The 27,052-nt window shown below is 41.0% G+C and overlaps 1 protein-coding gene across 1 annotated transcript; it reads right to left on the minus strand.

Moving 5' to 3' along the window:
* Positions 1 to 11,160: 11,160 nt before the first annotated feature.
* Positions 11,161 to 18,997, minus strand: MRPL19 (mitochondrial ribosomal protein L19). Its single transcript, XM_021699194.2, has 6 exons — positions 18,883 to 18,997; positions 18,592 to 18,709; positions 15,214 to 15,332; positions 14,867 to 15,001; positions 11,682 to 11,863; positions 11,161 to 11,550 (listed from the first exon to the last, which is right to left on the minus strand). The coding sequence occupies exons 1-6, from the start codon at positions 18,983 to 18,985 to the stop codon at positions 11,329 to 11,331; spliced, it is 879 nt and encodes a 292-aa protein (XP_021554869.1). The 5' UTR covers positions 18,986 to 18,997; the 3' UTR covers positions 11,161 to 11,328.
* Positions 18,998 to 27,052: the final 8,055 nt, after the last annotated feature.

The following is a 27,052-nucleotide window of genomic DNA, read 5'->3' on the forward strand; positions in this document are numbered from 1 at the left end:
TTGGGATCGTGAGTTCAAGCCCCACGATGGGTGTAGACATTACTGAAATAAATAAACTTTAAAAATAACAGCATACAGGGGCGCCTGAGTGGCTCAGTCGTTAAGCGTCTGCCTTCGACTCAGGTCATGATCCCCCAGGGTCCTGGGATCGAGCCCCGCATCGGGCTTCCTGCTCCGCAGGAAGCCTGCTTCTCCTTCTCCCACTCCCCCTGCTTGTGTTCCCTCTCTGTGTCTGTTAAATAAATAAAATCTTTAAAAATAAATAAATAACAGCATACACCTGAGCTTCGTTCCATGTTTTGGCTTAAGTGTTCCCAGTTCACAAACTATTTTTACTAATTACTACTTTGCTGATTCACTGGTTTTACTCCTGTTATTTCTGAACTTTTGACACTGTGATAAAAAGCAAGTACCCCATGAAATTCCATGTGGAACAGAAAATGAGTGGTAGTGTCCAATCTGATTCCAAGGTTTGATAAGTTGTTCAGTAGCCAACAGATACAAACATCCCAATTAGTAATTGTAATTTAAGGATGCATTTTTTTTTTTTTTTTTTAACATTTAAGTAATCTCTACACCCTACATGGATGGGGCTTGAACTCACGACTGTGAGATCAAGAGTCACATGCTCTTCTCACTGTGCCAGCCAGGTGCCCCTATGTATTATTTTTTAAATACCTGGACCTAAATGGTTAATAAATGGTGCTCAGTATTTCTTCTGGTCTAGGGGGTGCCCTTTAAAATTTTCTAAAAAACTAAGTTCTCTGTTAAGTAAGAAAGAACCACTGAGAATTTGTTCATAGAAAAATGAATATTCCTAGACACATTTGGGCTTATTTTTAAGATTTTATTTTTAATCTCTACACCCAACGTGGGGCTTGAACTTACAACCCTGAGATCAAGAGTCACACGCACTAGACTGAACCAGCCAGGCACTTCTTAAAGCTAAAGAAAGAAATACATAGGGAAACCACTTGTCTACTGTGCTCAAATTCTCAGAAACATCTAGGATTTTTAAATCATAAAAGACTAATACAGATCATTAAATTCCATAAATATCTGCCTGATAGGATGGCCAGCCATAGTGGTTTGCCAGGGACTCAGGGGTTTTTTTTTTGTTGTTTTTTTTTTAAAGATTTTATTTATTTATTTGACAGAGAGAGACACAGCGAGAGAGGGAACACAAGCAGGGGGAGTGGGAGAGGGAGAAGCAGGCTTCCCGCGGAACAGAGAGCCCGATATGGGACTCGATCCCAGGACCCTGGGACCATGACCAGAGCCGAAGGCAGTTGCTTAACAACTGAACCACCCAGGCGCCTTCAGGGGTTTTTCAAGATGCAGGACTTTCAGTGCTAAAATCAGAGAAGTCCCCAGCAAACCAGGACAAGTTGGTCACTCTACTGCCTTCATTGGAAACGACCCGAGCATTTTAGTTAGAGGCCTAATTTAGAGCAAAATGACCTGCCTTGAATTTCACCTCCATTTTGCTGTTTTTCTGTAAGAAGCAAAATGTTAAGTGCAGTGATTCTCAGAATTAGTTGTACATTAGAATCATATCAGGAGCTTTTTAAAACATCCCTTACCATCTCATCCTATTCTGATATAATCTGGAGACTTTTTAAAAAAAACTGATTTTGAGAGTTCCGACTCAGGCACTCCTGAGGTTTAACATTAGCCTCACCACCTACTATCTGTGGCACTTTAGATAAGCTGCTTACCTCTCTGAAGCAATCTCGTTTGTGAAATGGAGCAGAAGCACCTGTCTCACAAGGTTTTGTGAACAAGAGACATGAAATGCCTTGCTCAGTGTCTGGAACATGGCAGCCCTTCTAATGGGTCAGAGACTAGCCTATCCCTGAAAACTGAAAATTTAAATACATCATTTTTTTTTCTAATTGGAAAAACCTAACAGTCCGAATGCTGTGCATTATATAAAAGATTCAGGGAGTTATTTCTTTTAAGCAATTGTCCTACCACAACGCTAAAGGGAGATTTAAAAACAACACACACTTGAGCAAAATGATAGAGTAGGCAGCGTCAAGGTCTCATCCTCCCACAGAAACATTAAAAAACAAGCAGGAATGGTCAAAAACAACTTTTCAGAACTCTAGAAAACAGTCACGTTTATAGCAACCAAGCAAACATGGGATCAAAAAAAAAGGCAACTTTATAAAGGCAAGAAGTCACTAAAATAGCAACATAGGTCATTCCAGACTTTGCACCTCCTCACAAGAAGAATTAACAAGTACTCATGGACAAGACACCACTGAAAAATCCTAGAACATGGACGCGAGGCTGAAGCCCGCGGGGTGCCGCACCCCCCCCCCCCCGTCCCCAGCGCGCACCAGAGACCAAGACAGACTGCATTAAAAGAGGGGGAGCATCTACACGTTCACCACGTTGCCCCCTCCTCTCGGCTGGGGCAGCACCCCAACAAGAGGTCTTCACTGAGCCTTCCCCGAACCCCAGAACATTTGGTCACTTATTGGGAGTCCCAGCCAGTCTTACCTTACAGGAAAAGCCAGCTCAGAATACCTGGAAGTCGCATATCCCAGCGGCTCTAGAGTCCAGCAGGCAGAATTGGTCATCCTCAGAGCAAAGCCAGTGCCACCACTCAGCCAGACTTCGGGGTGCAAGTCGGCTTGAATCAAGACTATAAACAACCTACTTGTCCAAACTTAGAACTAATTCCCCTGCTCCACCAGGGCAGAGAAGCTAATTTATAACACCACGGAGTGTAGCTCCTGGCCCCTCCTGACCAGACAGCCTGACTAGAAACACCTGAGAGGATGCTTAGAGCTGGCTTTCCTGCTTTGTCCGGGCAGGGAGCTATATCACAGGCCCAATCACTGCTGAGTAGCTTCTGGCCCCCTCTTAGTAGAAACACTAATCAGGAACACGTGGGACGCTGTTTGGAGCTAAAACTCCTACTCTACCCAGGCAGGGAAGCTGGTTGATAGCCCTTCCCACTGCTGAGTGTAGCTCCTGAATCCCACCTGGCCAGAAAGCTTGGCTGGAACACCAGGAAAGCTCCATAGCCCTTTAACAATGCAGAGGTTAAGGGTGCCAACCCCTATGCAGTTGAAAATCCACATAAAACTTTGCACTCTCCCAAAACGTAACTTACTTAATAGCCTACTATTGACTGGAAGCCTTACTGATAACATGTCAATCAACACATATTTTGTATGTTACATGTATTTAATACAATATATATACTGTATTCTTCCGATAAAGTAAGCTAGAGAAGAACTACCATAAGATCCAGCATTTCCACTTGTGGGCATATACCTGAAGGAAACACAAACGCTGTCAAAGAATTTCCTGCACCCCCACATTTACAGAAGCATTATTTACAATAGCCAAGACATGGAAACAAACTAAGTGTCCAAGGCAAATGAATGGATAAAGAAATTGTGTTATATATGTATGTACACACACACACACACACACTCACATCACACACAGAATATTATTCAGCCACAGAAAAGGATTTCCTGCCATTTGTGACAATACAGATGGACCTTGAGAGTATTATGCTAAGTAAAAAAAAATCAGAGAAAGACAAATACTGTATCTCACTTAAAAATGGAAGTAAAACAAATACTCATAAAGAGATCAGATTCATGGTTACCAAAGGCAGGGGGTGGAGAGGGGTGGGGAAATTTGATGAAGGTGGTCAAATGTACAACCTTCCAGTTACAAATAAGTACTGGGGATGTAATAACGTACCACACAATGGTTATAAACACTGAAATATGAAAGTTGAGAGATGTTGGGCGCCTGGGTGGCTCAGATGGTTAAACGTCTGCCTTCGGCTCAGGTCATGATCCCAGCGTCCTGGGATCGAGTCCCGCATCAGGCTCCCTGCTCCTTGGGAGCCTGCTTCTTCCTCTGCCTCTCTCTCTCTCTCTGTCTCTCATGAATAAATGAATAAAATCTTAAAAAAAAAATTATTTAAAAAAAAAAAAGAAAGTTGAGAGATGGTAAAACTTCTCATCACAAGGAAAAAAACCACTTTTTCCCTATTTTTTTTTTTTTGGTGTATGTATGAAATGATTGATATTAACTAAATTTATTGTGATAATTATTTCACAATACATGAAAGTCATATCATTATGCTGTACACCTTAAACTTACATAGTGCTGTATGTCAACTCTATTTCTTTTTTTATAGCAGGCCTTTTTTTTTTCCTAAAGATTTTTATTTATTTATTTGACAGAAAGAGATAGTGAGAGCAGGAACACAAGCAGGGGGAGTGGGAGAGGGAGAAGCAGGCCCCCCACCAAGCAGGAAGCCCAATGCGGGGCTGGATCCCAGGAACCTGGGATCATGACCCAGGAGCCGAAGGCAGACATCCAACGACTGGGCCACCCAGGCGCCCCTCAACTCTATTTCAATTAAACTGGAAAAAAATAAAATGATAGGAAAGCTTTGTGGCATTTTTACTTGCCCTTTTGATGTGGCAGCAGTCCTGAAAATGGCAGCTATATTCTCAGCTTTCAACTCAGGCTGTTAGACTTAGTGCAAGCCTGGATAAGTATTGAGGGAGCAACACAGAAAAGAGGACAATTGGCAAAGACTGGGAGAGGTATCTGTTCTGGCTCCTGGCTTTCAAGGAAATGCTATCTAAGCACAAGTTAAGAGATAGGCTTCGGTGATCACACACAATAAGGGATCAATTCTTTGCAAAAATAGTTTGGAAACATCAGTAAACAAATGGACTACAGTCCAATAATCATAATAAAAGAAACTCTGGGGAAGGAGAGGGAATGTCTGATTTCCAGAATCACATTATAATATTTAAATGTCCAGTTTTCAACAAAAAAAAAGTCACAAGACATTCAAAGACACTGGAAAGTATGGCCATCAAAGAAACAAAATAATAGAAAACATCCCTGGAGAAGCACAGACATCAGAATTAATAGACAAGAACTTTAAAACAACTGTCTTAAATATGCTCGAAGCGCTAAAGGGAATCATGGACAAGCAATTGAAAGAAATCAGAAGAGGGATATACAAACAAAATGAGAATATCCATAAACATAAAGAAATTATAAAAATGAACCAAACAGGGCACCTGGGTGGCTCAGTTGGTTAAGCGTCTGCCTTCAGCTCAGGTCATGATCCCAGAGTCCTGGAATCAAGTCCCACATTGGGCTCCCAGCTCAGCGGGGAGCCTGCTTCTCCCTCTGACCCTCTCCCCTCTCATGCTGTTTCTCTCTCTCTCTCAAATAAATAAATAAAATCTTTAAAAAAAAAAAAATGAACCAAACAAACTCTGAGGCTATAAAGTATAATAATTGAAATTAAAAGTTCACTAGTGGAGTTCAAAGCTAATTGGAGCAGAAAGAAAACAGAATCAGCAAACTTGAAAACAGGACAATTACAATGACTAAGTCTGAGGACCAGAAAGAAAATAGAAAAAAAGTGAACAGAGCCTGAGAAACTGGTAGGACACCACCAAACAGACCAGCAATATATGCATTATGAATGTCCCAGAATGAAGGAGCAGAAAGAATATTTAAATAATGGCCAAATACATCCAAAATTTGATGAAAGACATGAATTTGCATATACCAGAATCTCAATGGAAACTCCAAGTGGGATAAAGGCAGAGGCCCACACCAAGACCTAGTACAATGAAACTGCTAAAATGACAAAGGCAGTGCCAGTCCTGAGAGCAGCAAAGGAGAAGCAGCTCCTCATGATCAAAAGATCCTCAATAAAATTAACAGCCAATTCTCATCGACACCATAGAGGCCAGAATGCAGTGGGTGCCATATTTAACATGTTCAAAGAATAATACAGTCACCCAATAATTCTGTATCTGACAGAACTGTCCTTCAAAAATGAGGGAGAATTGAAGACTTTCCCAGATAAACAAAACCCAAGGGCATTCACCGCAATGAGACCTGCCCTACAAGAAATGCTAAAGGGAGTCCTTCAGGCAGAAATAAAAGAACAGTAGATAGTAATTTGAATCTGCCTGATGAAATAAAGAACTCCAGGAAAGGTAAATTCAGGGGCAAATATAAAAGCTAATACTGGGTTGTATTTTGTTTTTAACTCCTATATGATTTAAAAGACAAATGCATACAAAATAATTATAAATCGGTTACTGAGCACACAATATAGAAAGATGAAATTTGTGACATCAATAATATAAAGGGAGAACAGAACTTTATAGGAGTGAAGATTTTATATGCTATTAAAGTCCTTGGTATCAACTCAAACTAGATTATTATAAATTTAGGATGTTAAATGTAATCCCCACAGTAACTACAGATAAAACATTTAACAAATATATACATAAAGAAATGAGAAGAGAATCAGTTCACTCCAAAAAATCAACTTAACACAGAAGAAGGCAGTAATGGAGAAAATAAGAAACAAAAATGGTATATTTTAAAGGAAACAAAGAACAAAATATCAGAAGTCCATCCTTTTACTAACTGATTTAAATGTAAACATATTAAACTCTGCAAACAAAAGGCAGAAGACTGTCAAAACAAAAAGCAGACAAAAACAAGATCCAGCTATATGCTGTCTACAAGAAACTCACCATAGCACCAAAGACACAAATATGTTGAAAGTGAAAAGGATGTATATATATACATATATGTGTGTATATAAATGTATATATATATATATACCTTATATATATATACCTTATATATATATAAACATATATATATATATATATATATACCTTTTTTCCCCCAGTAAATTCTACCCCCAGTGTGGGGCTTGAGCTCAGGACCCTGAGATCAAGAGTTGCATGCTCTACTAAGCCAGCAGGCGCCCCAAGAAAGATACTCTACGTAAACAGTAACCCAACAAGAGCAGAGGTGGCTTTATTAATATCAGACAAAACAGACTGGAAGCACAAAATTGTTAAAAGAAACAAGATATAATATATTGATGTCAATTCATCAAAAAGATATAATTTATGCACCGAACAAGGCCCCCAAAATCTTTGAAGCAGACATTGACAGAATTAAAGGGAAAACTAGACAGTTCTACAATAATTGTTGAAAACATCAATATTCCACTGTCAAAAATGGATAAAACACTGAGAAGATCAATAAGGAAACAGAAGACTTGAACACTATAAATTAACCAGGCCTAACAGTCATTTATAAAACACTCCATCCAACAACACAATACACACTTTTCTCAAGTACACATAGAACACTCTCCAGGATAGATCATATGTTAGGCTACAAAACTTTCAGTAAATTTAAAAAGATTGAAATTATACAAAGTATCTTCTCTGACCATAGCAGAAAGATGCTTGAAATCAGTAACAAAAGGAAAAGTGGAAAATTCACAAATATGTAGAAATTAAATAGCACCAATGGGTTAAAGAAGAAATTGGAAAGAACATTTAAATACATATGAACCAGTAATTACATTCCAGGGTATATACCTGGAGTATAAAGAGAACATGAAAATAGCACTCAAAGAGATATGTGTATGTCAGCGTTCACTGCATTACTCACAATAACCAAAAGGTGAAAATAACCCAAGTATTCATCAACAGGTGAATGAATAAACAAAATAAAGTATATTACACAACAGAATATTATTTAGCCAAAAAAGAAATGAAATTCTGGTATGTTACAATATGGATCAATCTTGAAAACATATTCAGCGAAGTAAGCCAAACACAAAGTACAAATATTGTATGATTCCACTTAAAAGAAGTATCTAGAATAGACAAATTAAGAAAGAGTTGAGTGGGATTTACCAGGAGTCTGGAGGAGAGGGGGATAAAAATAGCGTTATTACTTGATGGTCACAGAGTTTCTGTTTGGGATGAGGAGAAAGTTCTAGAGCTAGTGGTGATGGCTGCACGACACTGTGAATGTAATTAATGCCACAGAAATTGTACATCTAAAAATGGTTAAAATGGCGAATTTTATGTTATATATCTTACAATAAAATTTTTATCCTATACACATTTAATACATTAAGATTTGCTTTGTTTCTGGAGGAAAATTCACAAGAACTTTAAAGATAACTTTACAGGGGCGCCTGGGTGGCTCAGTCGTTAAGCGTCTGCCTTCGGCTCAGGTCATGATCCCAGGGTCTTGGGATTGAGCCCCACATCGGGCTCCCTGCTCTGCGGGAAGCCTGCTTCTCCCTCTCCCACTCCCCCTGCTTGTGTTCCCTCTCTCGCTGTGTCTCTGTCAAATAAATAAATAAAATCTTTAAAAAAAAAAAAATATATAACTTTACAGAGTGAAAACCATGACTCGCTGTGCTGTTATGAGCATGACGTGTACTTATGAGTGGATCATATTTACACAGCTTTAGATCTTGAAATGGATCATTAATCTGCTCTTCTACCAAGGTTGAAGTGCGTTTATCGAGGTAAAAAATGAACAGGCTTTAATGGTTATCTTTTGACAAGTTAAAGAGAAGAAAAATATCAAATATAGACTCTTGCTAAAATTTTATTCTGAGAAGCTATCTCGGCAAGTAATCCACACACATGGTATATCCGCTGCTTTCTGAAAGCAGTCAGATGGCCACGGAACAACTGTTTGTGGAAAAGATCAAGGATGCGCTGAATGTTGAGAACCCCAAAGGTTAATACCTAAATATTTCTTTTGGAGAGGATATCTATTATTGAAAAAAGGGCTACATAGGTTAATTTGTCAAATGAGTTATTCAAATGACCATTAAAATATACCACAGGGAAAGCAGGAAGGAGAAAACAGGACAAGACACAAGCAGTACGAAACACCGCAAGCACACAAATGAGATATAAAACCATGGGACAGAACAGGACAAGAAACAATCAGAATACAATTCTAAAAGTTGACAAAGCATATGGATTGATTGGCAGACTCAAGAAAGGCCAATCAAGCCAGCAGAGGGGAAAGGTGAGAATCCACTTAATTCACCCCTCAGAACTGTCCAGTCAGCAGATCCAGTACCTCGGCAGTGGGGGTTTAACAGTGGTTAAAATAAGAACCTAATGAAAACTATTTGGAGGGTATATCCCTAATATCCCTTCCCCTATTCCTCACCATGGCTTGTCTGGCCAAAGAGGGTTTTCTGTACTTCAGATACTGTGAGTAGCAAGCCAGAAGTGTGTTGGTAAAGAGGGAGGAGGATGGACAAGATGGCCACATACATGTACCATGCCAGGAAGTCCATTCTTCTTCTCCCATAAGGTTCCCACAACACTAGCAGACAGATCCTTACCATCCAGGAAGGAGACTGGAAGCCTCTACTCTGGAGAATTTAACCAAACCAAGACATTCATATGGAGGATGGGACCCCCCCCCCAAAAAAGTCCACCCAGACAACCCTGAAAACAACCCCTTCTCACAAGTCCAAGGCTCCTAATCAGCTTTTTAGTCCACTGTTCAACCAGAAGTAGACAGCCAAGAATTGCCAAATGTCCTGGAAAAGCCTAAAACAGGAACACACACACACACACACACACACACACAGAAAGAAATCTGAAAACAGATCCTGCAGAAAAACAATTTCAAAAAAAAAAAAAAAAACACCACACAAACATTATCATGAATATACTCAATGGTAACGGAACAAATCCAAGGCAAGAATACAGAATAAGAACAAAGCACTATATAAGAAAAGGAACATTCAGAAATCAAAAAGCAATCTTCAGATTTAGAAATATGAGAGCAAAGAAGAGTTGGAAGACTGAATTAAAGAGCTAAAAAACAAAGAGATGTGGTTGGGGGAGGGAAGGATAGAGATCCAGTCCTGGAGATCCAACATCAAAATAACTGCTCTGGAAAGAGAGAAATCATCAATGAACAGATTCCCCTGAACTGAAAGATACAAGTTAGCATACTGAAAGGATTCATCAAATGCCCAACATAATGGATAAATATATATCCACGCCAAGGCCCATCACTGTGAAATTTCATTACCTTGAGGAGCAAGATAGTCTACAAGCTTTCAAGTCACATACAAAGAACAGAAATAAAATAGTTTTGGATTTCTCAACACAACTGGAAACAAGACAATGTGCAATGTGTTCAAAATCCTGAAGGAAAATTATTTCCCACCTAGAATTCTACAAAATATCAAACATGATGACATGCAAGTTCTCAAGATTTACCTCCATACGTATTTCCTCTAGAAGCTACCAAAAGATCTGCTCCAAAAAAGAGTTAGTAACCAGTAAAACGGAAAACAAAAAATCCAGAAAATAAATCAGCACAGGAGAGAAGTGAATGCAAATCCCCAATTAGCCAAGCACTGGAGGGTAGACACACACAGCATGATTTAAGACAGGTTGCAGGTTGCCCTCATCAAGACCTCTGCTAGTACTGTACGCTTTCTACTTGAGGAACAACATGCTCAGGGAAGTCTAGCTCAAATTACCCGGAGGCTGGTTTTCACCATGTCCTTATATGCCAGATTTCCACTCCATTCTCAGCTACATGGATCAGCAAGGATACTCACATTACCCTAGAGAAGTATTGTTTTGACCTGTCCTATGAGCTGGAGTTTGATTCATCATGAGCTGAAAACCAGAACATATAGAGCAGTCTACTCCCTCCAACCACATTTCTGCCAGGCCTCAATTACTGACACTCTAGCCTACCAGATGGCCTGTGGTGAGCCTTCTACTTAAGCGGGATTCACTCACGACCTTGGCCATGAACCGCCTCAAAGCGACTTTGTATGCTCTCAGGGAAAATGCAGCCAGACTATGACCGAAAGACTGTTACGTTCTCCCTGAAGCCTTCACGTAATAATGATGTTGTCCTTTTGTATCTGCCAGTAGATTTCCCAAAACTAGGTACATTGTTTTAGAATGTATATGTACGTAATAAACTAAAAGAAATGCAAGAGAATGATTGACACAGTCAGGATAGTGCTTATATCTGAGGGAGGGGAGAAGGGTGTAATTGCAGACATACAAGGGTCTACTCAAATCTGAGTAAATGTTCTATTTCTTAACCTTTTTAGAGATTACTAAATCTTCTACCTCTTACCCTGAGGTGGGCACATCAATGTTCACTTTATTACTACTCTTCATACCATCCACTTTCTTGTATTTATAATTTATTTCACAAACTTAAAAAATCATCCTACCACTTCTGTGTTCAGGATCCAGGCTCAATGAAGAGCATTTTGGTAATGATTAAACTCTAAAGTAATAAACTGGTGTGCTCATTTTATTTATCTTTTTACAACAGTACTCATAAACTAATGAACATTTAGTTGATTTAATGACTATGTCCTCATATATGAAATTAAATTGGTCTTTAAATAAATCCTCCGGGAGTCAGTATCTCCTCTGCAAATAACCAAACTGATTCTCAGAATCAGGACTTTTTCGATGCTTCAATTTCATCCCATATTGCAGCTTCAATTTTTGAGGTATCATATTCCCTCATCATATCAAACTCAAGCCACGGCTGACTCCACTTCTGAGCTTCTTTAATTTGCTCTTCAGTTAAACAGAGATCAAATCTGATGCCTTTAATATTAAATTTTGGACGTTCCCAGCGTTTGGACCAGGGTTTAGGCTTCATTTTTACTTTCAGCTACGGAAGATATAAAAAAAAATAATAATTTAGGCTGATAGTCACAAGCAAAAATTCTTCTCAAAGCTTTCGTTAAGATGACTCTTTCTTATTGTATAGAGAACTTTCAGTTCCAAAAGTACAACTTATACCTGATTCACAGGAACGTCTTGGCTAGGTCCATGTACTACCGGCTTCATATTCATATCCAAAGTGCTATACTCGGGAAGGGCATCTCGTAAGTATAGCAAACTATCATCCAGCCGTTTCTCTAATTTCACCACTTGGATCTCCTGGATTCGAGGATTATAAAGTTCAAAGCAAATCTCAACACCTAAAAAGAGAAAATATATTCTTATAATCTGAACCCGTATTGTCTGCATATGCCTCATACAACAGTAAAAACTACTTCATAATGGAACTGGCATAGAGTTTTGCACAGAGGAAATGTGACATAAATTTGTCATTTTTAAGATGAAGTTTATCAAAAGACAAAGTCTGTATAGATTTAAGAGTGAAAAAAATCTGAGTTAGAATGACAGTCTAAAGAAAAATGTCTTCTATAAACAGGCATACATTCTTCACTTCTGATAGTATGAACTTGGAGAAAGTTTGAGTAAATTCTTCTGTCATGTTCTTATTTATTTCCCAATTACTTAAGTAAAACTTACTCTTCTGCATTAAGGGCAACAGGATTGATGATGTAAAAAGGGTAAATAAAATTTTAAGTTCTAACTTTGGTTAGAAGCCCCTCTTAAGGATGGCCTGGGTTTTAAAACGTGCTGGGGGGCGCCTGGGTGGCTCAGTTGGTTGAGCGACAGCCTTCGGCTCAGGTCATGATCCTGGAGTCCCGGGATCAAGTCCCGCATCGGGCTCCCTGCTCGGCAGGGAGTCTGCTTCTCCCTCTGACCCTCCTCCCTCTCATACTCTCTGTCTCTCATTCTCTCTCTCAAATAAATAAATAAAATCTTAAAAAAAAAAACCAAAAACGTGCTGGGGCTCTCCATGTGAAGCAAGCTAGGAACAGCTTAAGATATATCCTCTGTAGTTTCAAACACTAGAGGGAAAGAGCATATTCTCAGGTTTCCTGAAATAAACCCAAGAGAACTACAAATATATATGATCATCATTAACATCTACTATTAAACACCAGGATTTAATCCATGATTTACTACACATCTGTTCCAGGTACTAGGCATTTAGGAACTGTACCTATAGCAAACTCAAAATAGGTTAAGATCCTTCTCCTCTCATAAAGCTTACATTCTAGTGGATGACAAACAATAAACACACCATAATTTCATTTACAATTCATAATTTCAGGTAATTTCATAGAGTCAAGACAAACAGTGATGACATGTGGCTGGGGAATAAGTAGTATGTAAGTAGTAGAGTCAGGGAAAGCCTCTCTGAAGATGATCTAAACTGACGTGACAGGGGCGCCTGGCTGGCTCAGTCAGTAGAACATGCGACTCTTGCTCCGGGTTTTAGGTTAGAGCCCCACATTGGGGGGGGTTGAGAGATTTAAAAATCTTTAAAAAATAAATAAATAAACGGACACTATAAATAGCCAAGAGAGCTCCAGGCAGAAAGGACAGCAAATGTAAAGGCCCTGGGGTCTTAACCAATTTGCCATACTGGGGAAAAAACAGAAAAAGGTCCTTCTGGCTGGAGCCTAGTAAGTTAGTGGGCCAGGAGAGTAAACCTGAAATACAGCACGGCTGCTGGCAGGGGGAGGTGGTGGCATGGACGGGAGTGGTGGCCATGGCAATGGAGAAACAAAACTGGGACATATTTTTTGGAGATTAAGTCAAGAAAAACTGATTGACTGGATGTGGGAAAGAGAATAAACAAACTATTTATAAGCTATTAATAAGCTGTATTTATAGCTCCTAAATTTTCGGTTTCAGTAAATGGGTGGGCAGTGAGGCCGTTTCTGGACATAGAAAAAACAGAGGGCGGCACCTGGGTGGCTGGCTCAGTCAGTTAAGCATCTGCCTTCAGCTCAGGTCATGATCCCAGGATCCTGGGATGGAGCCCCGCATCAGGCTCCCTGCTCCATGGGAAGCCTGCTTCTCCCTCTCCCTGTGCCAGCCGCTCCCCCTGCTTGCTCTCTCTCTCTGTCAAATAAATAAATAAAATCTTTAAAAAAAAAAAGGGAAAGACAAAACAGAGAGGAACACACTGTGAGGGGACACAGAATTCTATTCCGAACTTGTTTCATGCTTAAAAGACATCCAGTTGGAAATGTCAAAAAGCTAGTTGTATGTGCAAATCTGGAACTTGGAAAGGGTCAGTTCCTGAGTTACAGATTTGGGGCTTATCGTCATATGGATGGTATTTAAAGCCAATGGACTGAAAAGAACCACCAAAGAAAGGAGTATCAAGGGGGAAGGTCAAGGCAGGTTGCAGTAGTCAAAGTACTTTATTTTTTGTTGTTGTCCCCCCACAATACTTGAGGGGAGGGCAACAGGGAGTGACCATCTCTGGAGGCTTCAATGTCCGGTACCTCATATATAGTATCACACACAGCTGACCACAACCCTGGGAGGCAGAAACTACTATTATCTCAATTTTAAGAAAGATCAAACTAAGGTCTAATTCACACGTGTGCTCATGTCTTTCTATTACAAACTTCCCCGAGCACATGACCTGATGGAAGGCACACATTTCTGCAACCAGTCTAGTCCTGCTGAGCCCCTCCATGCAGGGTGCCACAGGTCACGACCAGATAAGGAAGAGTCACTGTTCTCACTGTTTAATTTCCTTGAATATAATACTTCACTATCGGGGATCATGAAGCACACAACTTTGGAGTATGAAAACTTTACTGTCCTGCCATTTTGATTCGTAATCTTTCTAGAATTTTGCCACTTGGGCCTCTGTCTTACTCGGCATAACAAACAAATTTTGCCTTTTTAAAGATTCCTCCGATTCGTATCGAACGGTATTTACTGTGGTGACTGTCGCAATATAAAGCAAAATGGGGGCATCCATTTTAGGAAGAAGTGACTCATACAGATATCACTGTGTTTATCTTAACATTCTCATGGGTTATTTACTCCACCAATGAATGTCCCCCGACTGTGTACAGTCCCCTGCCTCCTTCTGTGATGCAGCCAGAGGCTGACAGGTCTGCCAGTCGCTGGGCTGCACCAGAAGCCGCCCTCACGGGAGAGTGCCGCGCTGACCGTGGATCCAGCAGCCTCCGTCCTGGTCCGTTCAAAGGCCCCAGGCTCCACGGCAGTTCCAGCTGTCTCATCCCAGGATGCAGAACGCAAAATGGAATCCTGAGAGAACACTGTCCAGAAAATCAAACTAATGCAATGAAACCCACCTTGTCCTTCAATAGTATTTCTAAGGATAAAAGTGGCTCCGAGGCCTGCTCCTGATCTCTGGATACAGATCCCCAGAAACTGGCTGGTTTTTCCACTGGCGTACGGGTCGGCTGTAGTAACACGAAGTATGCTTCCTACACAGTCAGAGGAGAAGTGAGCTTTGACGTGACACGCAGAAACACACAAACAGCATGTCTAGGTAACCTCATAACTTCCTAAATATTTTAATATATTAGGAAGGACCCCATTTGGGCAAAAACCAGATAGGTGGAAAAACAATATTCTCTAAGTGAAGAAAACGAGCCCCTCCCACCACTAATAATAAAAGCATCCAGCTCTTACTGACCAACGTAGAACTCTGGAATATGAAGTATTTTTCTCCTTTCTAACATATCTTTTCTTTCTATTTTAAATTTCAAAGGATTTGTTCTTCCCCTTGGAGGAATAAATTCGGGACTCAGGAATCTGTGAAAAATACAAATAAAAAAAAATTAAAGGCAAACTTAAAAGAGAAACTGTTGCTTTGCCAAAAAACGAAAGACTATGATGTTGACGTGTTTTGTTCTTTCTTCTCTAGAGAAAAGTCAATTATTTATTTCTAAAATTGTTGTCAATGCTCATGAAAATAGCTAACAATTCCCAAGCACTCACCTGGCATTGTATTAAGGGTTTATGAAAGCTGAGAGCATAAATTAATCCTTACAACAATCAGACAGGTATGGGGTCATAATCTCCTTTTCACAGATGAAAATGAAGCTTGGAGAAGGTAAATAACTGACCTATTGTTATATTAGCTATAAACTTATCAAGTCAAGATTTAAATGTAGGCATGTCTGTCAGACTACAAAGCCCATGGCTATAAACCACAGGCCTTACACTGAGTTGTATTTGTGAAAAGAAATAACACTGGAAAAATATAAACCTAGAAATCATTAACAGCAAACTAACTTTAAAAGTAATCTCCCTATTCTCTTCCTTAACTTCTCTAAGCTAACTTCTTTAAGGCATAAATGACATTACAATGAAAATTCATGTCCTTATTACCCATCCCAAGAAATAAATTATCAATATACCTGAAGCCCCAATGCACCCGTCCCTCCCCTCAGTTCATTACTATGGGGTAATTCATTAAATTTGGTGATGATTATTCCTATGTGTTTCTTCCTTTTCCTTAAAGTTGAGTCACCAGTCTCTAAGGAGTTCCCAGGTATACTCTGAAACTGGCCCCCATATTCTTAAGGGCAAGGAGATACGGAAGAAAGCAGCAGGCCACTCCAGGTGGGTGGGTGGCAGTTTCAATAACAGCAAAGGTAAACATACGGGCTTGTCTTGGGCAGCAGCAAGACAAATGGATTCCCATACCCACTGCCAAATCTTAAAAATTTATAAAGAGGCCCGAAGAGGGCTCAGTCACATATACCATGTAGTCATTACAACACGTCATCACATCTCAAGGCTAGGTCTTTGGAGCTGCCTCTGGGAGCAGGAAAGGCAAGCAGAACCCACATTCCAAGGACAGGAGAGGGGGTGAGGAGGTGGCACCCAGCCCACAGATCAATCAGTGGTCATGTCTTTTTTTTTTTTTTTTTAAGGTTTTATTTATTTATTTGAGAGACAGAGAGAGAGCACTAGCTAGGGAGTGGCAGAGGCAGAGGGAGAAGCAGGCTCCCTGCTGAGCAGGGAGCCCGATGCAGGGCTGGATCCCAGGACCCCAAGATCATGACCTGAGCAGAATTCAGATGCTTAAATGACTGAGCCATCCAGGTGCCCCAGTGGTCATGTCTTTTTGATGATGATGATCCCCAACGCTCAATTACCTCCTTTGAAAATTTTTAAAGCCACCAAAAAACTGAAAGGGTAATACAATGAACACCCATATATACTTCACCTTGTTTCACCAATTGCCAACATTTGACATACTTATTTCATATATACATATAATTTTTTCCGGAATTATTTACAAATGTCAAACAGCAAGGTGTTTCATCCCTGAATACTTTAGAAAGCTTCTAAGAACAGGGACTTTCTGCTACATGTATGATATCTAAGAATTTCTGCATTAATTCAATAATATAATCTAACATGCAGTTTGCATTTAAACTAATTTAAACCTATTTAAACTTATAGTATCCAATTGTCCTGGAAAAGGTCTTTTACAGCTGTTTGTTGCCCAATCCAAACTAACAACAAGCTTCACACATTACACCTTGATATTACTCTCTTTAGTCTCTTAAACTAGTACTGTTCCTCATCTTTGTATTTTTAGAACACTGACTTTTCTGAAGAGTCAAAGCCCATTGTATTATAGACCATCCTGGATTCTGGATTTGTTTATTGTTTCCACAAGCCTAGACCAAGGTTAAACATTTTGAGTAAAAATATTACAGAGGTGATGATGTGATCATCTTATTCTATCACATCAGGAGGTATATAAGGTCAGCTTGTGTGGCTACTGGGGAAGCTAGGTTTGATTGCTCTGTGAAAGTGGAGAATTTCCCTGTAAATTTTATATTTTACATACGCATGTATGTCTAGGCAATATAAAAATGTTGTCATACTGTATCAATTCTTCTGCAGGTTGCTTTTTTTCCACACATCTTTTTGTGAAGTTTATCCATGTTAGCTCTAGTTCATTTGCTTTTCACCGCCGTATACATACTCTATTACATAAATGTATTTGCCTATTCACCTACTAATGGATATCTTTGTGTTCATTCCCTTACATGTCTCCTTACACATATTACTTGCTTTATTATTTTTGTTCACATTACTTTAAGTTGTGTACCAACCAGATGGAAAGATACACAAACTTACTAAATTTTGTCCAGCTGTTTTCCAAAGTAGTTACACGATTTACATTCCCATTTAACTGAATGGTATGAAGTTCTGCCATTCAAGAGAGATATTCCTTTCCCGCCTTAAAAAAGGTTGTATAAGGAAATCTTTTCTGCATCTCTAGCTTCCATAATTCAGTTATTTCAACTTAAACAGGATATTTGCAATGGGAAACACACACAAAGGCACGTAGACATAATCCAATCAACAAGGAAGGGCCCTTTCAGAAAGCCTAAAATCACACCAAGTTTTTTCCGCTAAAATTGGCTTTTTAATAAGGTTGCTATAAAGTTCTACACTTTCTGCAAATCCTAGGTCATCTAAATTTACAGGTACCTCCAAAGTTACCATCATTCATTAAAGTGGGCCAGGCTTAAAAAAAATAAATAAATAAATAAATAAAGTGGGCCAGGCTTTTAAACCTGTTTTGAAAAGCAAATTTAAGACGCAAATTAGCGGAAAATTTATCAATGTATCGCATTTTCAGGAAACTAAAACATGTGAGCTGGGAAAACTGGGCGAGTTCTGGCCAATCCATTTCTACCGAGGCAAGGAATGATCGGCTCCTTAAACAGGTAAAATACGATGTGCTTCAGAGAAAAATTCTTAATACAGGCTAAATGCCAGAGCAAAAAGCTTCAAATCCGGGGAATCGTTGGTTGAGGCTCTGATTTAGTAGGACTGCAGAGAAAGTTCAACGCTGGCTTGGGAGAACGAGGAAGACAAACCTGAGTTGGTAGCGCTCTGCATATAAGCCTCACGAATCCTGCACACAAGCTCGAGAGTTCCAGCTCGGCTTTAGAGCCGAGATCTCGACCTCCAAAGCAAAGGCAGGGTCGTGAGCGCACACACCCCAAATGCTGGAACCGCGCCCAGGCCCGGGCCTCACCTCCTTTCCTGAAGCGGGGGACTGCGCTTGTCCACGATGACGGGTTTCGGCGGCGGCTTGAACGCGCCGGGCTCAGAAGGTCCGGTGCTCTGCGGCCGGCCCGGCCCCACGCGGGCCCCTGCAATGCGGGCGACAGAGGTCAACAGCGCTCGCCCTGAGCTCCCGCGGAGCCCTGCAATCTCCCCCAACTCGCGGTCCCACGAGGGTTGCCCCTGACTTCTAGGCTCGCCTCCCTCGAACCTGGCCCTGAGCTCCTTCTTGGCCCCGGCTTGCAAGCCCCGCTCCACTTACGCCAGGCGATGGAGGCTGGCGCAGGGAGCAGCGCCCTGGCGGCTCGAAAGCCTCGGAACAGCACCATTGCAGCCCCGCAGGCCCCTGCAATGGAGGCCGCCATGCCTGTTCGCTGTGGTCAAGACTACAGTTCCCAATAATCAGTGCGACGAGCTCGCGGCTCCCTGAGGTTGGATGGCGGCTGCTATGGGACAAAATAGCCCAGACCCCCCCCCCCCCCCCGCCCCCGCCCCTTCCTCTCCACTCTCCCCAATAACCCCCAACCCCGGCCTAAGTATTTTAGGGAAGGTGCGTATTTCTCTAGTTCCCCGCAATGTGTCAAGTTTTACCCCTCCATAGGGGTGTTCTCTCAGCCTAGAAAACTTTCCTCCTCCTTTGAATCAATTCTGTCTTCACTTTCTCAGGCTTAACTACTTCAAAACCCAATTATAGGTTCTTAACCGTATTAGGTACCTTCCATTAGCACCTCTGATATAATCTGCAATTCAATTTTTAATTTAATTTAATTTTTAATTACTTGTGTAATTATTGGATTATTGTCTAGTTCCGACATTACCCTCCTCCAAGAATGCACGGACGGATGAGTTAAATTTTTGCCCACTATTTTATCCCAGCACTTCCCAGCTACCTGGCCCTCACTCTTTGTTGAATGCAAGAAAAGAAAAAGAAAATAGTTCCTGAAAGAACAGGTGGCACAGGGTCCTTGAGACTACAGAGAGCATTACTCTTTTAAGAAGCTAAAACTGGGGACTCCAGACTGGCTCAGTCATAGAGCATGTGACTCTTGATTCTTGATCTCCAGTTTTAAGTTCCAGTTTCACGGTGGTTGTAGAGAGTACTTAAAAAAAAAAAAAAAAAGCTAAAATTGAGTTTGGGCTGGGCAACTGTGCCTGGGGATAGGTGGCAGAGATGAAACTGAAAAGGGTAGATTATAAATCTTGCTAAGAAATTTGGAATTTGTACCCTTGACAGTGGTGAGCCACTGACAGGATTTCACACTCAGAGTAATGTGATCAGTAATTACTTGTTGGTCATTCCCATTGAATTAATGTCCCAAAGTACCTCAAACTCACCATGTCCATATTGAATACACTATGTTCACCTCCAAACCACCTCCCCACTTTGGCTATCTCAAGTAATGGCTTCGACATCCAATCCAGTGCTTAACGCCGAAAACCTCAGTGCCATCCCTGATGTCTCCCTGTCTCTCCTTAGGTAAAATTCCTAAAACTACACCTGGCACCATAAAATATCTCAAGAATCCTTGTACTTTCTCATCCTGTCATCCATATCTCTAATCCAGGTCACCATTCTTTCTCCTCAGGACCATTGCAAACCACTGCACCTGTCTTCTCATTGGTCTTCCTGCCTCCAGGTCCCTCCAGTTCTTCTCCAAGTAGCAACCCAAAAGGTGGCTCAGACATACATACCATACATACCTTGTCCTTGTCTTTGCCCATTTTAAAGTCTTCCATAGTTTTCAGTTGACCCCGGGATAAAAATCAAATGCTCAAAACAAAAACAACCCCCTCAAAAACAAAAAACAAATAAACAAAAAAACACCCAAAATAACCTCTGTAGCCCTCCCCCCATGTACTCTACTTGGCCACTTGAAGATCCATGAGCTGTTACATCAGCCTGAGAAAAGAGGGCCATGTTTTGAGGACAGAATTCAAGATGCCACGAGGAGAAACAGTGTTTAATATTTAATTCCAGCTTCCTTGATTAGAACAGAATTTATCCTATAATAACAAGGAATAACACAACTAAAGTTTCAGATTAGCTAAATTTTAGACTTTTTCTGCCTACCCAAAAAGGAGACTTTAAGAGAAGAGGGTAAAGGGAGGAAAGACTAAGATAATTGTGACTAGTAGTGGTGAGGATTTTCCTGGGCTAACTAAGCCCAGAACAGTTTGATCACCACTCTTGCTGGGACTGGACCTATGGGGAAGGGGCAGAGAAATAAAAGATAGACTTTCACAGGAGGCAGGCAGGACTTCATAAACATTTCCAAGTCATTCCTGTTGCCCCACCCTTCTAAGGATGAAAAATGGTTTTGTAGAGTTTTACAACACTAGAAGAATGAGCCTAAAGAATCTTATCGCCTTCTCCCGTATTCCTGCTTACCCAAAAACCCATCAGTTCACTCTGACATTATCTTAGAGTGAAGAAGAAGCTGTAGTTTTAATTATTCCACCAAACAACTACACAGAGCAAAATCAAAGAGCACAGAGCTGCCTCAACAGTTTTGTGGGCTGATTCCAGGAATAGAACTTCAGCTGTATTACTTCTATGTTTTATACCCACAAAAAGGAGAACATGAACAACATCACATGGTATTCAGCCAGGGAAAGAAAGTGTTCCAGGCAAATGGTCCACTTCAGGTTACTGCTCATTATTTCATCCTCTATGCCTAGTACGGTGCCTGACACTCTAAATATTTCCAAGGAAAATTAGAAGGGTCACTCTAGTTGCACTTAGAAAGTGAATAGGAGGCAGGAAAGTACTCCAAAAGAGAGATATTGCTAACCTAAAAAAAAAAAGAAAGTTTTCAAAGTGTGGTCCCTGGATCAGCAGCATCAGCACTACCTGGGAATGTGTTAAAAATGCAGATTCTCAGGCCCCACCCCAAACTGAATCATACACTCTGTGGATGGAGCCCAGCAATCTGTGCTTTAAGTAATCTTCCATGTGAGTCTGATGATTGTTCAAGTTTGAGAACCATTGCTGTAGGTCAAAGGAGATAGGAAAAAGTGGTTAGCAGAAATCAATCTGAAGCAAATTCAGCAAAATTAGGGTCTGACATGTATTAGCTGTGAGATTCTCTGCCCCAGTTTACTTCTTGGTACTAGGATTTAGTGTACCTACCTCACTTGGTTGCTGTATGGATTAAACTCAGACAATCCATAAATAAAGTTGTTAGGTAGATGTCTGGATTACAATATGTTCTTAATATAATTAGCATTAAACTTACTTTAAAGTTGAAAAACAACTCTTAGATCAACAAGAAGAGACTATAAGCTAGTCCATGTATTAACTCGCCCAAAGAAAAAATCTTCTTTTCTGGAGAGGGGTTGGTCATCATGGTAGTCTAGAAAACCGGTCATAACACATGTTGGCCAGTCACTGCCCACAAAAGGAAGGAGCTTTCACCAAGTGATTTGGGGGAAATTCCAGGCCCATTGATGAGTTCCTCTTGGGATAAAGATAGACTCATGGGGTTGTAACCAACAATTTTGGAGTTGTCTAGTTCCACTGATGAAATTATTCCTAGCATGACTTAGACTCTTGCCACCAAACATTTGAAACGTATACTTAACTTCCATTGTTCTGATTCTATGTTCATCAAGCAACTCACTCATTCTTATTCGACATTAAATTTTGCCTTCAGAGAACGTACTTGTCATAGAGACCTAAGTGTTCCGGTATGCTGGCCAGTATGATTATTTTTTTGTCTCATTATAAATTAATAACTAGCATTTGGTGTTGTCATATAAGTCCCATAAATCTAGTTCATGTGAGTCTGACTAAAGATGGATCTGTTATGCTGAGCTGACAAGTCTGTTTCTGGGCTTCCAAGCCAGAGGGCAGATCCAGGCCATGACAAATTCTCCAAAGCAAACATATTATATGTGAAGTCTTGTGGTATACATCCTGCCTGGATAAAATACCCTGATATGGCCTCAGAAGCCACACACACACGCACACACACACACACACGTGCGCGTGCACACACACACATGCACACACACACACACACCCCCTATATTAGTTATCTACTACCGTGTGAGAAAGTACTCCAAAATTTAGCAGCTTAAAACATTTATTATCTCACGGTTCTGTGGGTCAGGAATCCAGGGGGTGCTTAGCTCAGTGATTCTGACTCAGGTCTCTCTCCAGGCTGTAATCAAGATGTGGGCCCGAGTAGAAGGAGCCTGCTTCCAAGCTCACTCACGTGTCTGGTGGCAGCCCCTCTCTGGCCGTTGGCTGGAGACATCAGTTGTTACCACATGGGCCTTTCCGCAAGGCATCATATGATGGCAGCTTCCCTCAGAGTCAGCTAGCAAGAGACAGAACGCGAGCAAGGCAGAAGTCATGGTCTTTTCGTTTATCTAATCTCAGAAGTGACATCGCATCATTATTGCCATGTTCTACTCATTAGAAGCAAGTCACTAGGTCCAGCTCACACTCAAGGGGAGAGGTCCACAGGATCGTAAACACCAGGAAGCAGGGATTATTAGAGACCACATTAGAAGCTGCCCACCATAAAGCCGTTTTTGTATTCAAATGTGCAAAAGTATAATATTTGTCTTCTACAAGCAGCTTAATACTGCAGCTCATCAGAGCCTGTTCCATTGGTCCATGGAAGAGCAAATGTGCAAAAAGGCACCACCCTGTCTTCTGTACATGTCCCCCAATTTTCCTTCTTTGTTGCCTCCTCTAACATCTTTCCATCATAGATGTAATCATGCATGGTACTCAAATATTTCACAATCTTGTGGCAGGAGCATCAACCAGTCAGAATGGATGTTCCAATTCTTTTTTTTTTTTTTAAGATTATTTATTTATTTATTTGAGAAAGAGAGAGAAAATACAGGTGGGGGGAGGGGCAGAAGGAGAGGGAGAAGCAGATTCTCTGCTGAGTAGGGGACCCAACATGGGGCTCCATCCCAGGACCCTGAGATCATGACCTGAGCCAAAGGCAGACTTAACTCAGTGAGCCACCCAGGCGCCCCAAAAATGTGCCAATTCTTGTACACACCCGCTGCTTCTATCAGCCTATTATCACTCCATAACAAAAGCTTTGTAAACCTATTATCTTTTTTTTTTAAAGATTTTATTTATTTATTTGAGAGAGAGAGAATGAGAGAGAGCACATGAGAGTGGGGAGGGTCAGAGGGAGAAGCAGACTCCCTGCCGAGCAGGGAGCCCGATGCGGGACTCGATCCCGGGACTCCAGGATCATGACCTGAGCCGAAGGCAGTCGCTCAACCAACTGAGCCACCCAGGCGCCCCTGTAAACCTATTATCTTGAAAAAATGTTTGGAAAAGCACTGTTTGGGAAAAGGATGTCCTCAAGCAACGTATCTTCTGTTTTCCAAATTTGTATTTGCTTTTCAAATGTTGCTGGGGTCAGGGGTAGCATGGGCAGCAGAATCTGGGCTGTCTCAGCTCCACCAAGGCAGTTCCATTATTGATCTGTTCTGTGAACTAGCCTTCCATGGTAAGATTCTGTTTCCAAAAAAGGTACCAAGGTCAAACATGTTTGAATCCACTAAGTTATACACACTAACTGATGTTGGGAGCTGAGATGTCCTGCATCAACAGAAACTTAACAGAAGACAAGACTGTAAACTAATAACTTTACTATGTGCTGCAGAAAACTGTTGTAAACCAAGTTACCTGGGTGGTTTGCTACCTGGACAAACAGCCATCTTATCAAGAAAACAGTTTGTTTACTGGGACCAATAAGTCACTTATCAGGACAACATTTTCCTCATAAAAACACACCTTAAGATCCTTACCTCGCCATGACCACCAATCCTAAACTGTTATGTCAGGGATTTTGCTCAATCCCAACCAGTTCCCTACCTTGAAAAATCTACTTTAAATCATGAGAGCATAGACTCCAGAACTCTATAAAATATCTCCCCCGACCTTTCCCTTTGACTCAATCAGGTGGTGTTTCCCCATGCTGCAATAAGTAATAATCAGCTTTGCTTGGTCAACAGGTTTTTAAGAGTGGTCTTTGTGCAGAGTCAACAGTTGACCATCCATTCATTCAACAAATATTTAGTAAGCCCTACTATGTGCCAGGCACTATTCTAGGAGCTTGTCATGTATCAATAAACCAAACAGGTAAGAATCTCCCTACCTTATGGAACTTACACTCTAATGGGAACAAAGACGATAAACCAAACATAAGTAAGGAAATAAACTATATTATGCACTAGATACCGACCAGTTCTATGAAAGGAAACAAGGCAGAAAGGAATAGACGGGATGGGACCTGCAGTGCTGTGTTCAGTTTTAAGTGAGATGGTTTACAGGTCACCAAGAAGGTAAACTTTGAACAAAGACCTCAAGGAGTTGAGACATCATTGTGGCATAACCATGTGGCTATGTGGGTATCTAGAAGGAGAGTTTTCCAGCCTTAGAAAACAGCAACACAAGGGCCCTGAGTTGAGAGGGTCCCTGTTCTGCACAGTACAGAGAGGAGCAGCAAAGAGGCCAGAGGGCCTGAGCAGATAGAGTCCGGCAGATGAGGGCAGAAAGAGAGAATGGGAGACAAAATTCTGTCGGGCCTTGGGAGGACTTTGGTTTTACTCTGAGTGAAAAGGACAGCTGTAGAGGCATCTGAGCAGAGGGGGGCCATGATCTCACATTAGCAGGGTCACTCTGGCTGCAGCACAGAGAATGATGCAGGATGGACGCAAGGACAGATGCAGGGACGGACGGAGGGACAGATACAGAGACAGACACAGGGACAGACGCAGGGACGGACGCAGGGACAGATGCAGGATCTGATGCAGGGACGGATCCAGGGACGGATGCAGGGATGGATCCAGGGATGGATGCAGGGATGGATGCAAGGGGACCAGTTAGGAAGCTACTGAAATAACTGGATAAAAACACCATCTAGTTGAACATGGGGAGGGAAGTATGTTCTGAGGAGGAGGGGTTGCTTCTCCAGCAGATGAAAGCTGCTCAGCTGTTTTCTGAGCTGTTTTGGTTCCCAGGCAAGCAGGTAAGAGGGAAGGAAAGAGCCCGCAGAGAGGAAACAACAGAAGGGAGGTGTGGTGCCTGGACATGCTCTCCACGCTCCAGCTGGTCCTGGGTCTCTTCACCTCATTGCCCCCAAGTCCCCAGCTTTGGTATACAGAGTCCATTTTAAAAATTCTGGATAGAGTCAACCAATGCAAATTAAATACAGACATTTGGAAGCTAGTGGAATCAGGTTTGGGTGCAAAAGGACAATATATCTACCTACCCCCACATTAGACATTTATTTAGATATTACTATTTCTTTTGACTGTGATACTTTTTGGTGCATGGGAGTAACATCCTTTCCCTACTGGTTCAAAATGTTGTCTTTGCTATTTAGTTGTTCCCATAACATTTGAGTCTTGCCTAGACTCTTGTTTTAATTCCTTTTCAGCTTTGTCATTTCCAGTAGCATGCCAATTTTTTTCTTTTCTGTTTTTTAATTGTAGTAAAATGTACATAACATAAATTTTACCATTTTAATTATTTCTATTTTTATTTATTTATTCTCAGTAAGCTCAACATCCCATGTGGGGCTTGAACTCACAACCCTGAAATCAAGAGTCACATGCTCTACCAACTGAGCCAGCCAGGAGCCCCCTCCCCTAATTATTTTTAAGTGTACAATTCAGTGACCATTCAATTGCACAGTGATGTTGCAACCATTACTCTATCCATCTCCAGAACATCATCCGCACAGAAATTTGCACCTATTAAACGTTAAATCCCCACGACTCCCTCCCAAGCCCCTGGTAAACTCTACTCTACTTTTTTCACACTATTAATTTGTCTATCCTAGGCACTTCATATGAATGGAATCACACAACATGTGGTCTTTTGTGTCTGGCTTCTTTTACTTAGCATGATGTTTTCAAGGTTCATCCATGTTGTGGCATGATCAGAATTTCATTCTTTTTAAGGGCTGAATAATGTTCCTTGTGTATATGTTACATTTTGTGTATCCATTCATCTGTTGATGGACATTTAGATTATTTCTTCCTTTTGGTTATCCTGAATAGTGCTGCTATGAACCCTGATGTAAAAGTATCCGAGTTCCTGCTGTCTGTTCTTTGGGAGATACACCCTGGGATGAAATTGCTACATCATATACCATGTTTCATTTTTGAGGAACCTTCAAACTTTTTCACAGCAGCTGCACCATTTTGCATTCCCACTGGCAAGGTAGGAGGGCTCCAGTTTCTCCACATCTTCACCAATACTTGTTATTTTCTCTTTCTTTCGTTTTTTCCTTTTTTTTTTTGAAAATAGCCATCCTGGTAGGTGTGAAGTGGTAGTTCACTGAGATTTTGATTTGCATTTCCTTGATGATGAGTGATGTTGGGGATCTTTTCATATGCTCATTGGCCATTCATATGTCTTCTTTTGGGAAATGTCTATTCAAGTT

Source organism: Neomonachus schauinslandi, chromosome 10 (assembly GCF_002201575.2).
Source record: "Neomonachus schauinslandi chromosome 10, ASM220157v2, whole genome shotgun sequence".
NCBI lineage: Eukaryota > Metazoa > Chordata > Mammalia > Carnivora > Phocidae > Neomonachus > Neomonachus schauinslandi.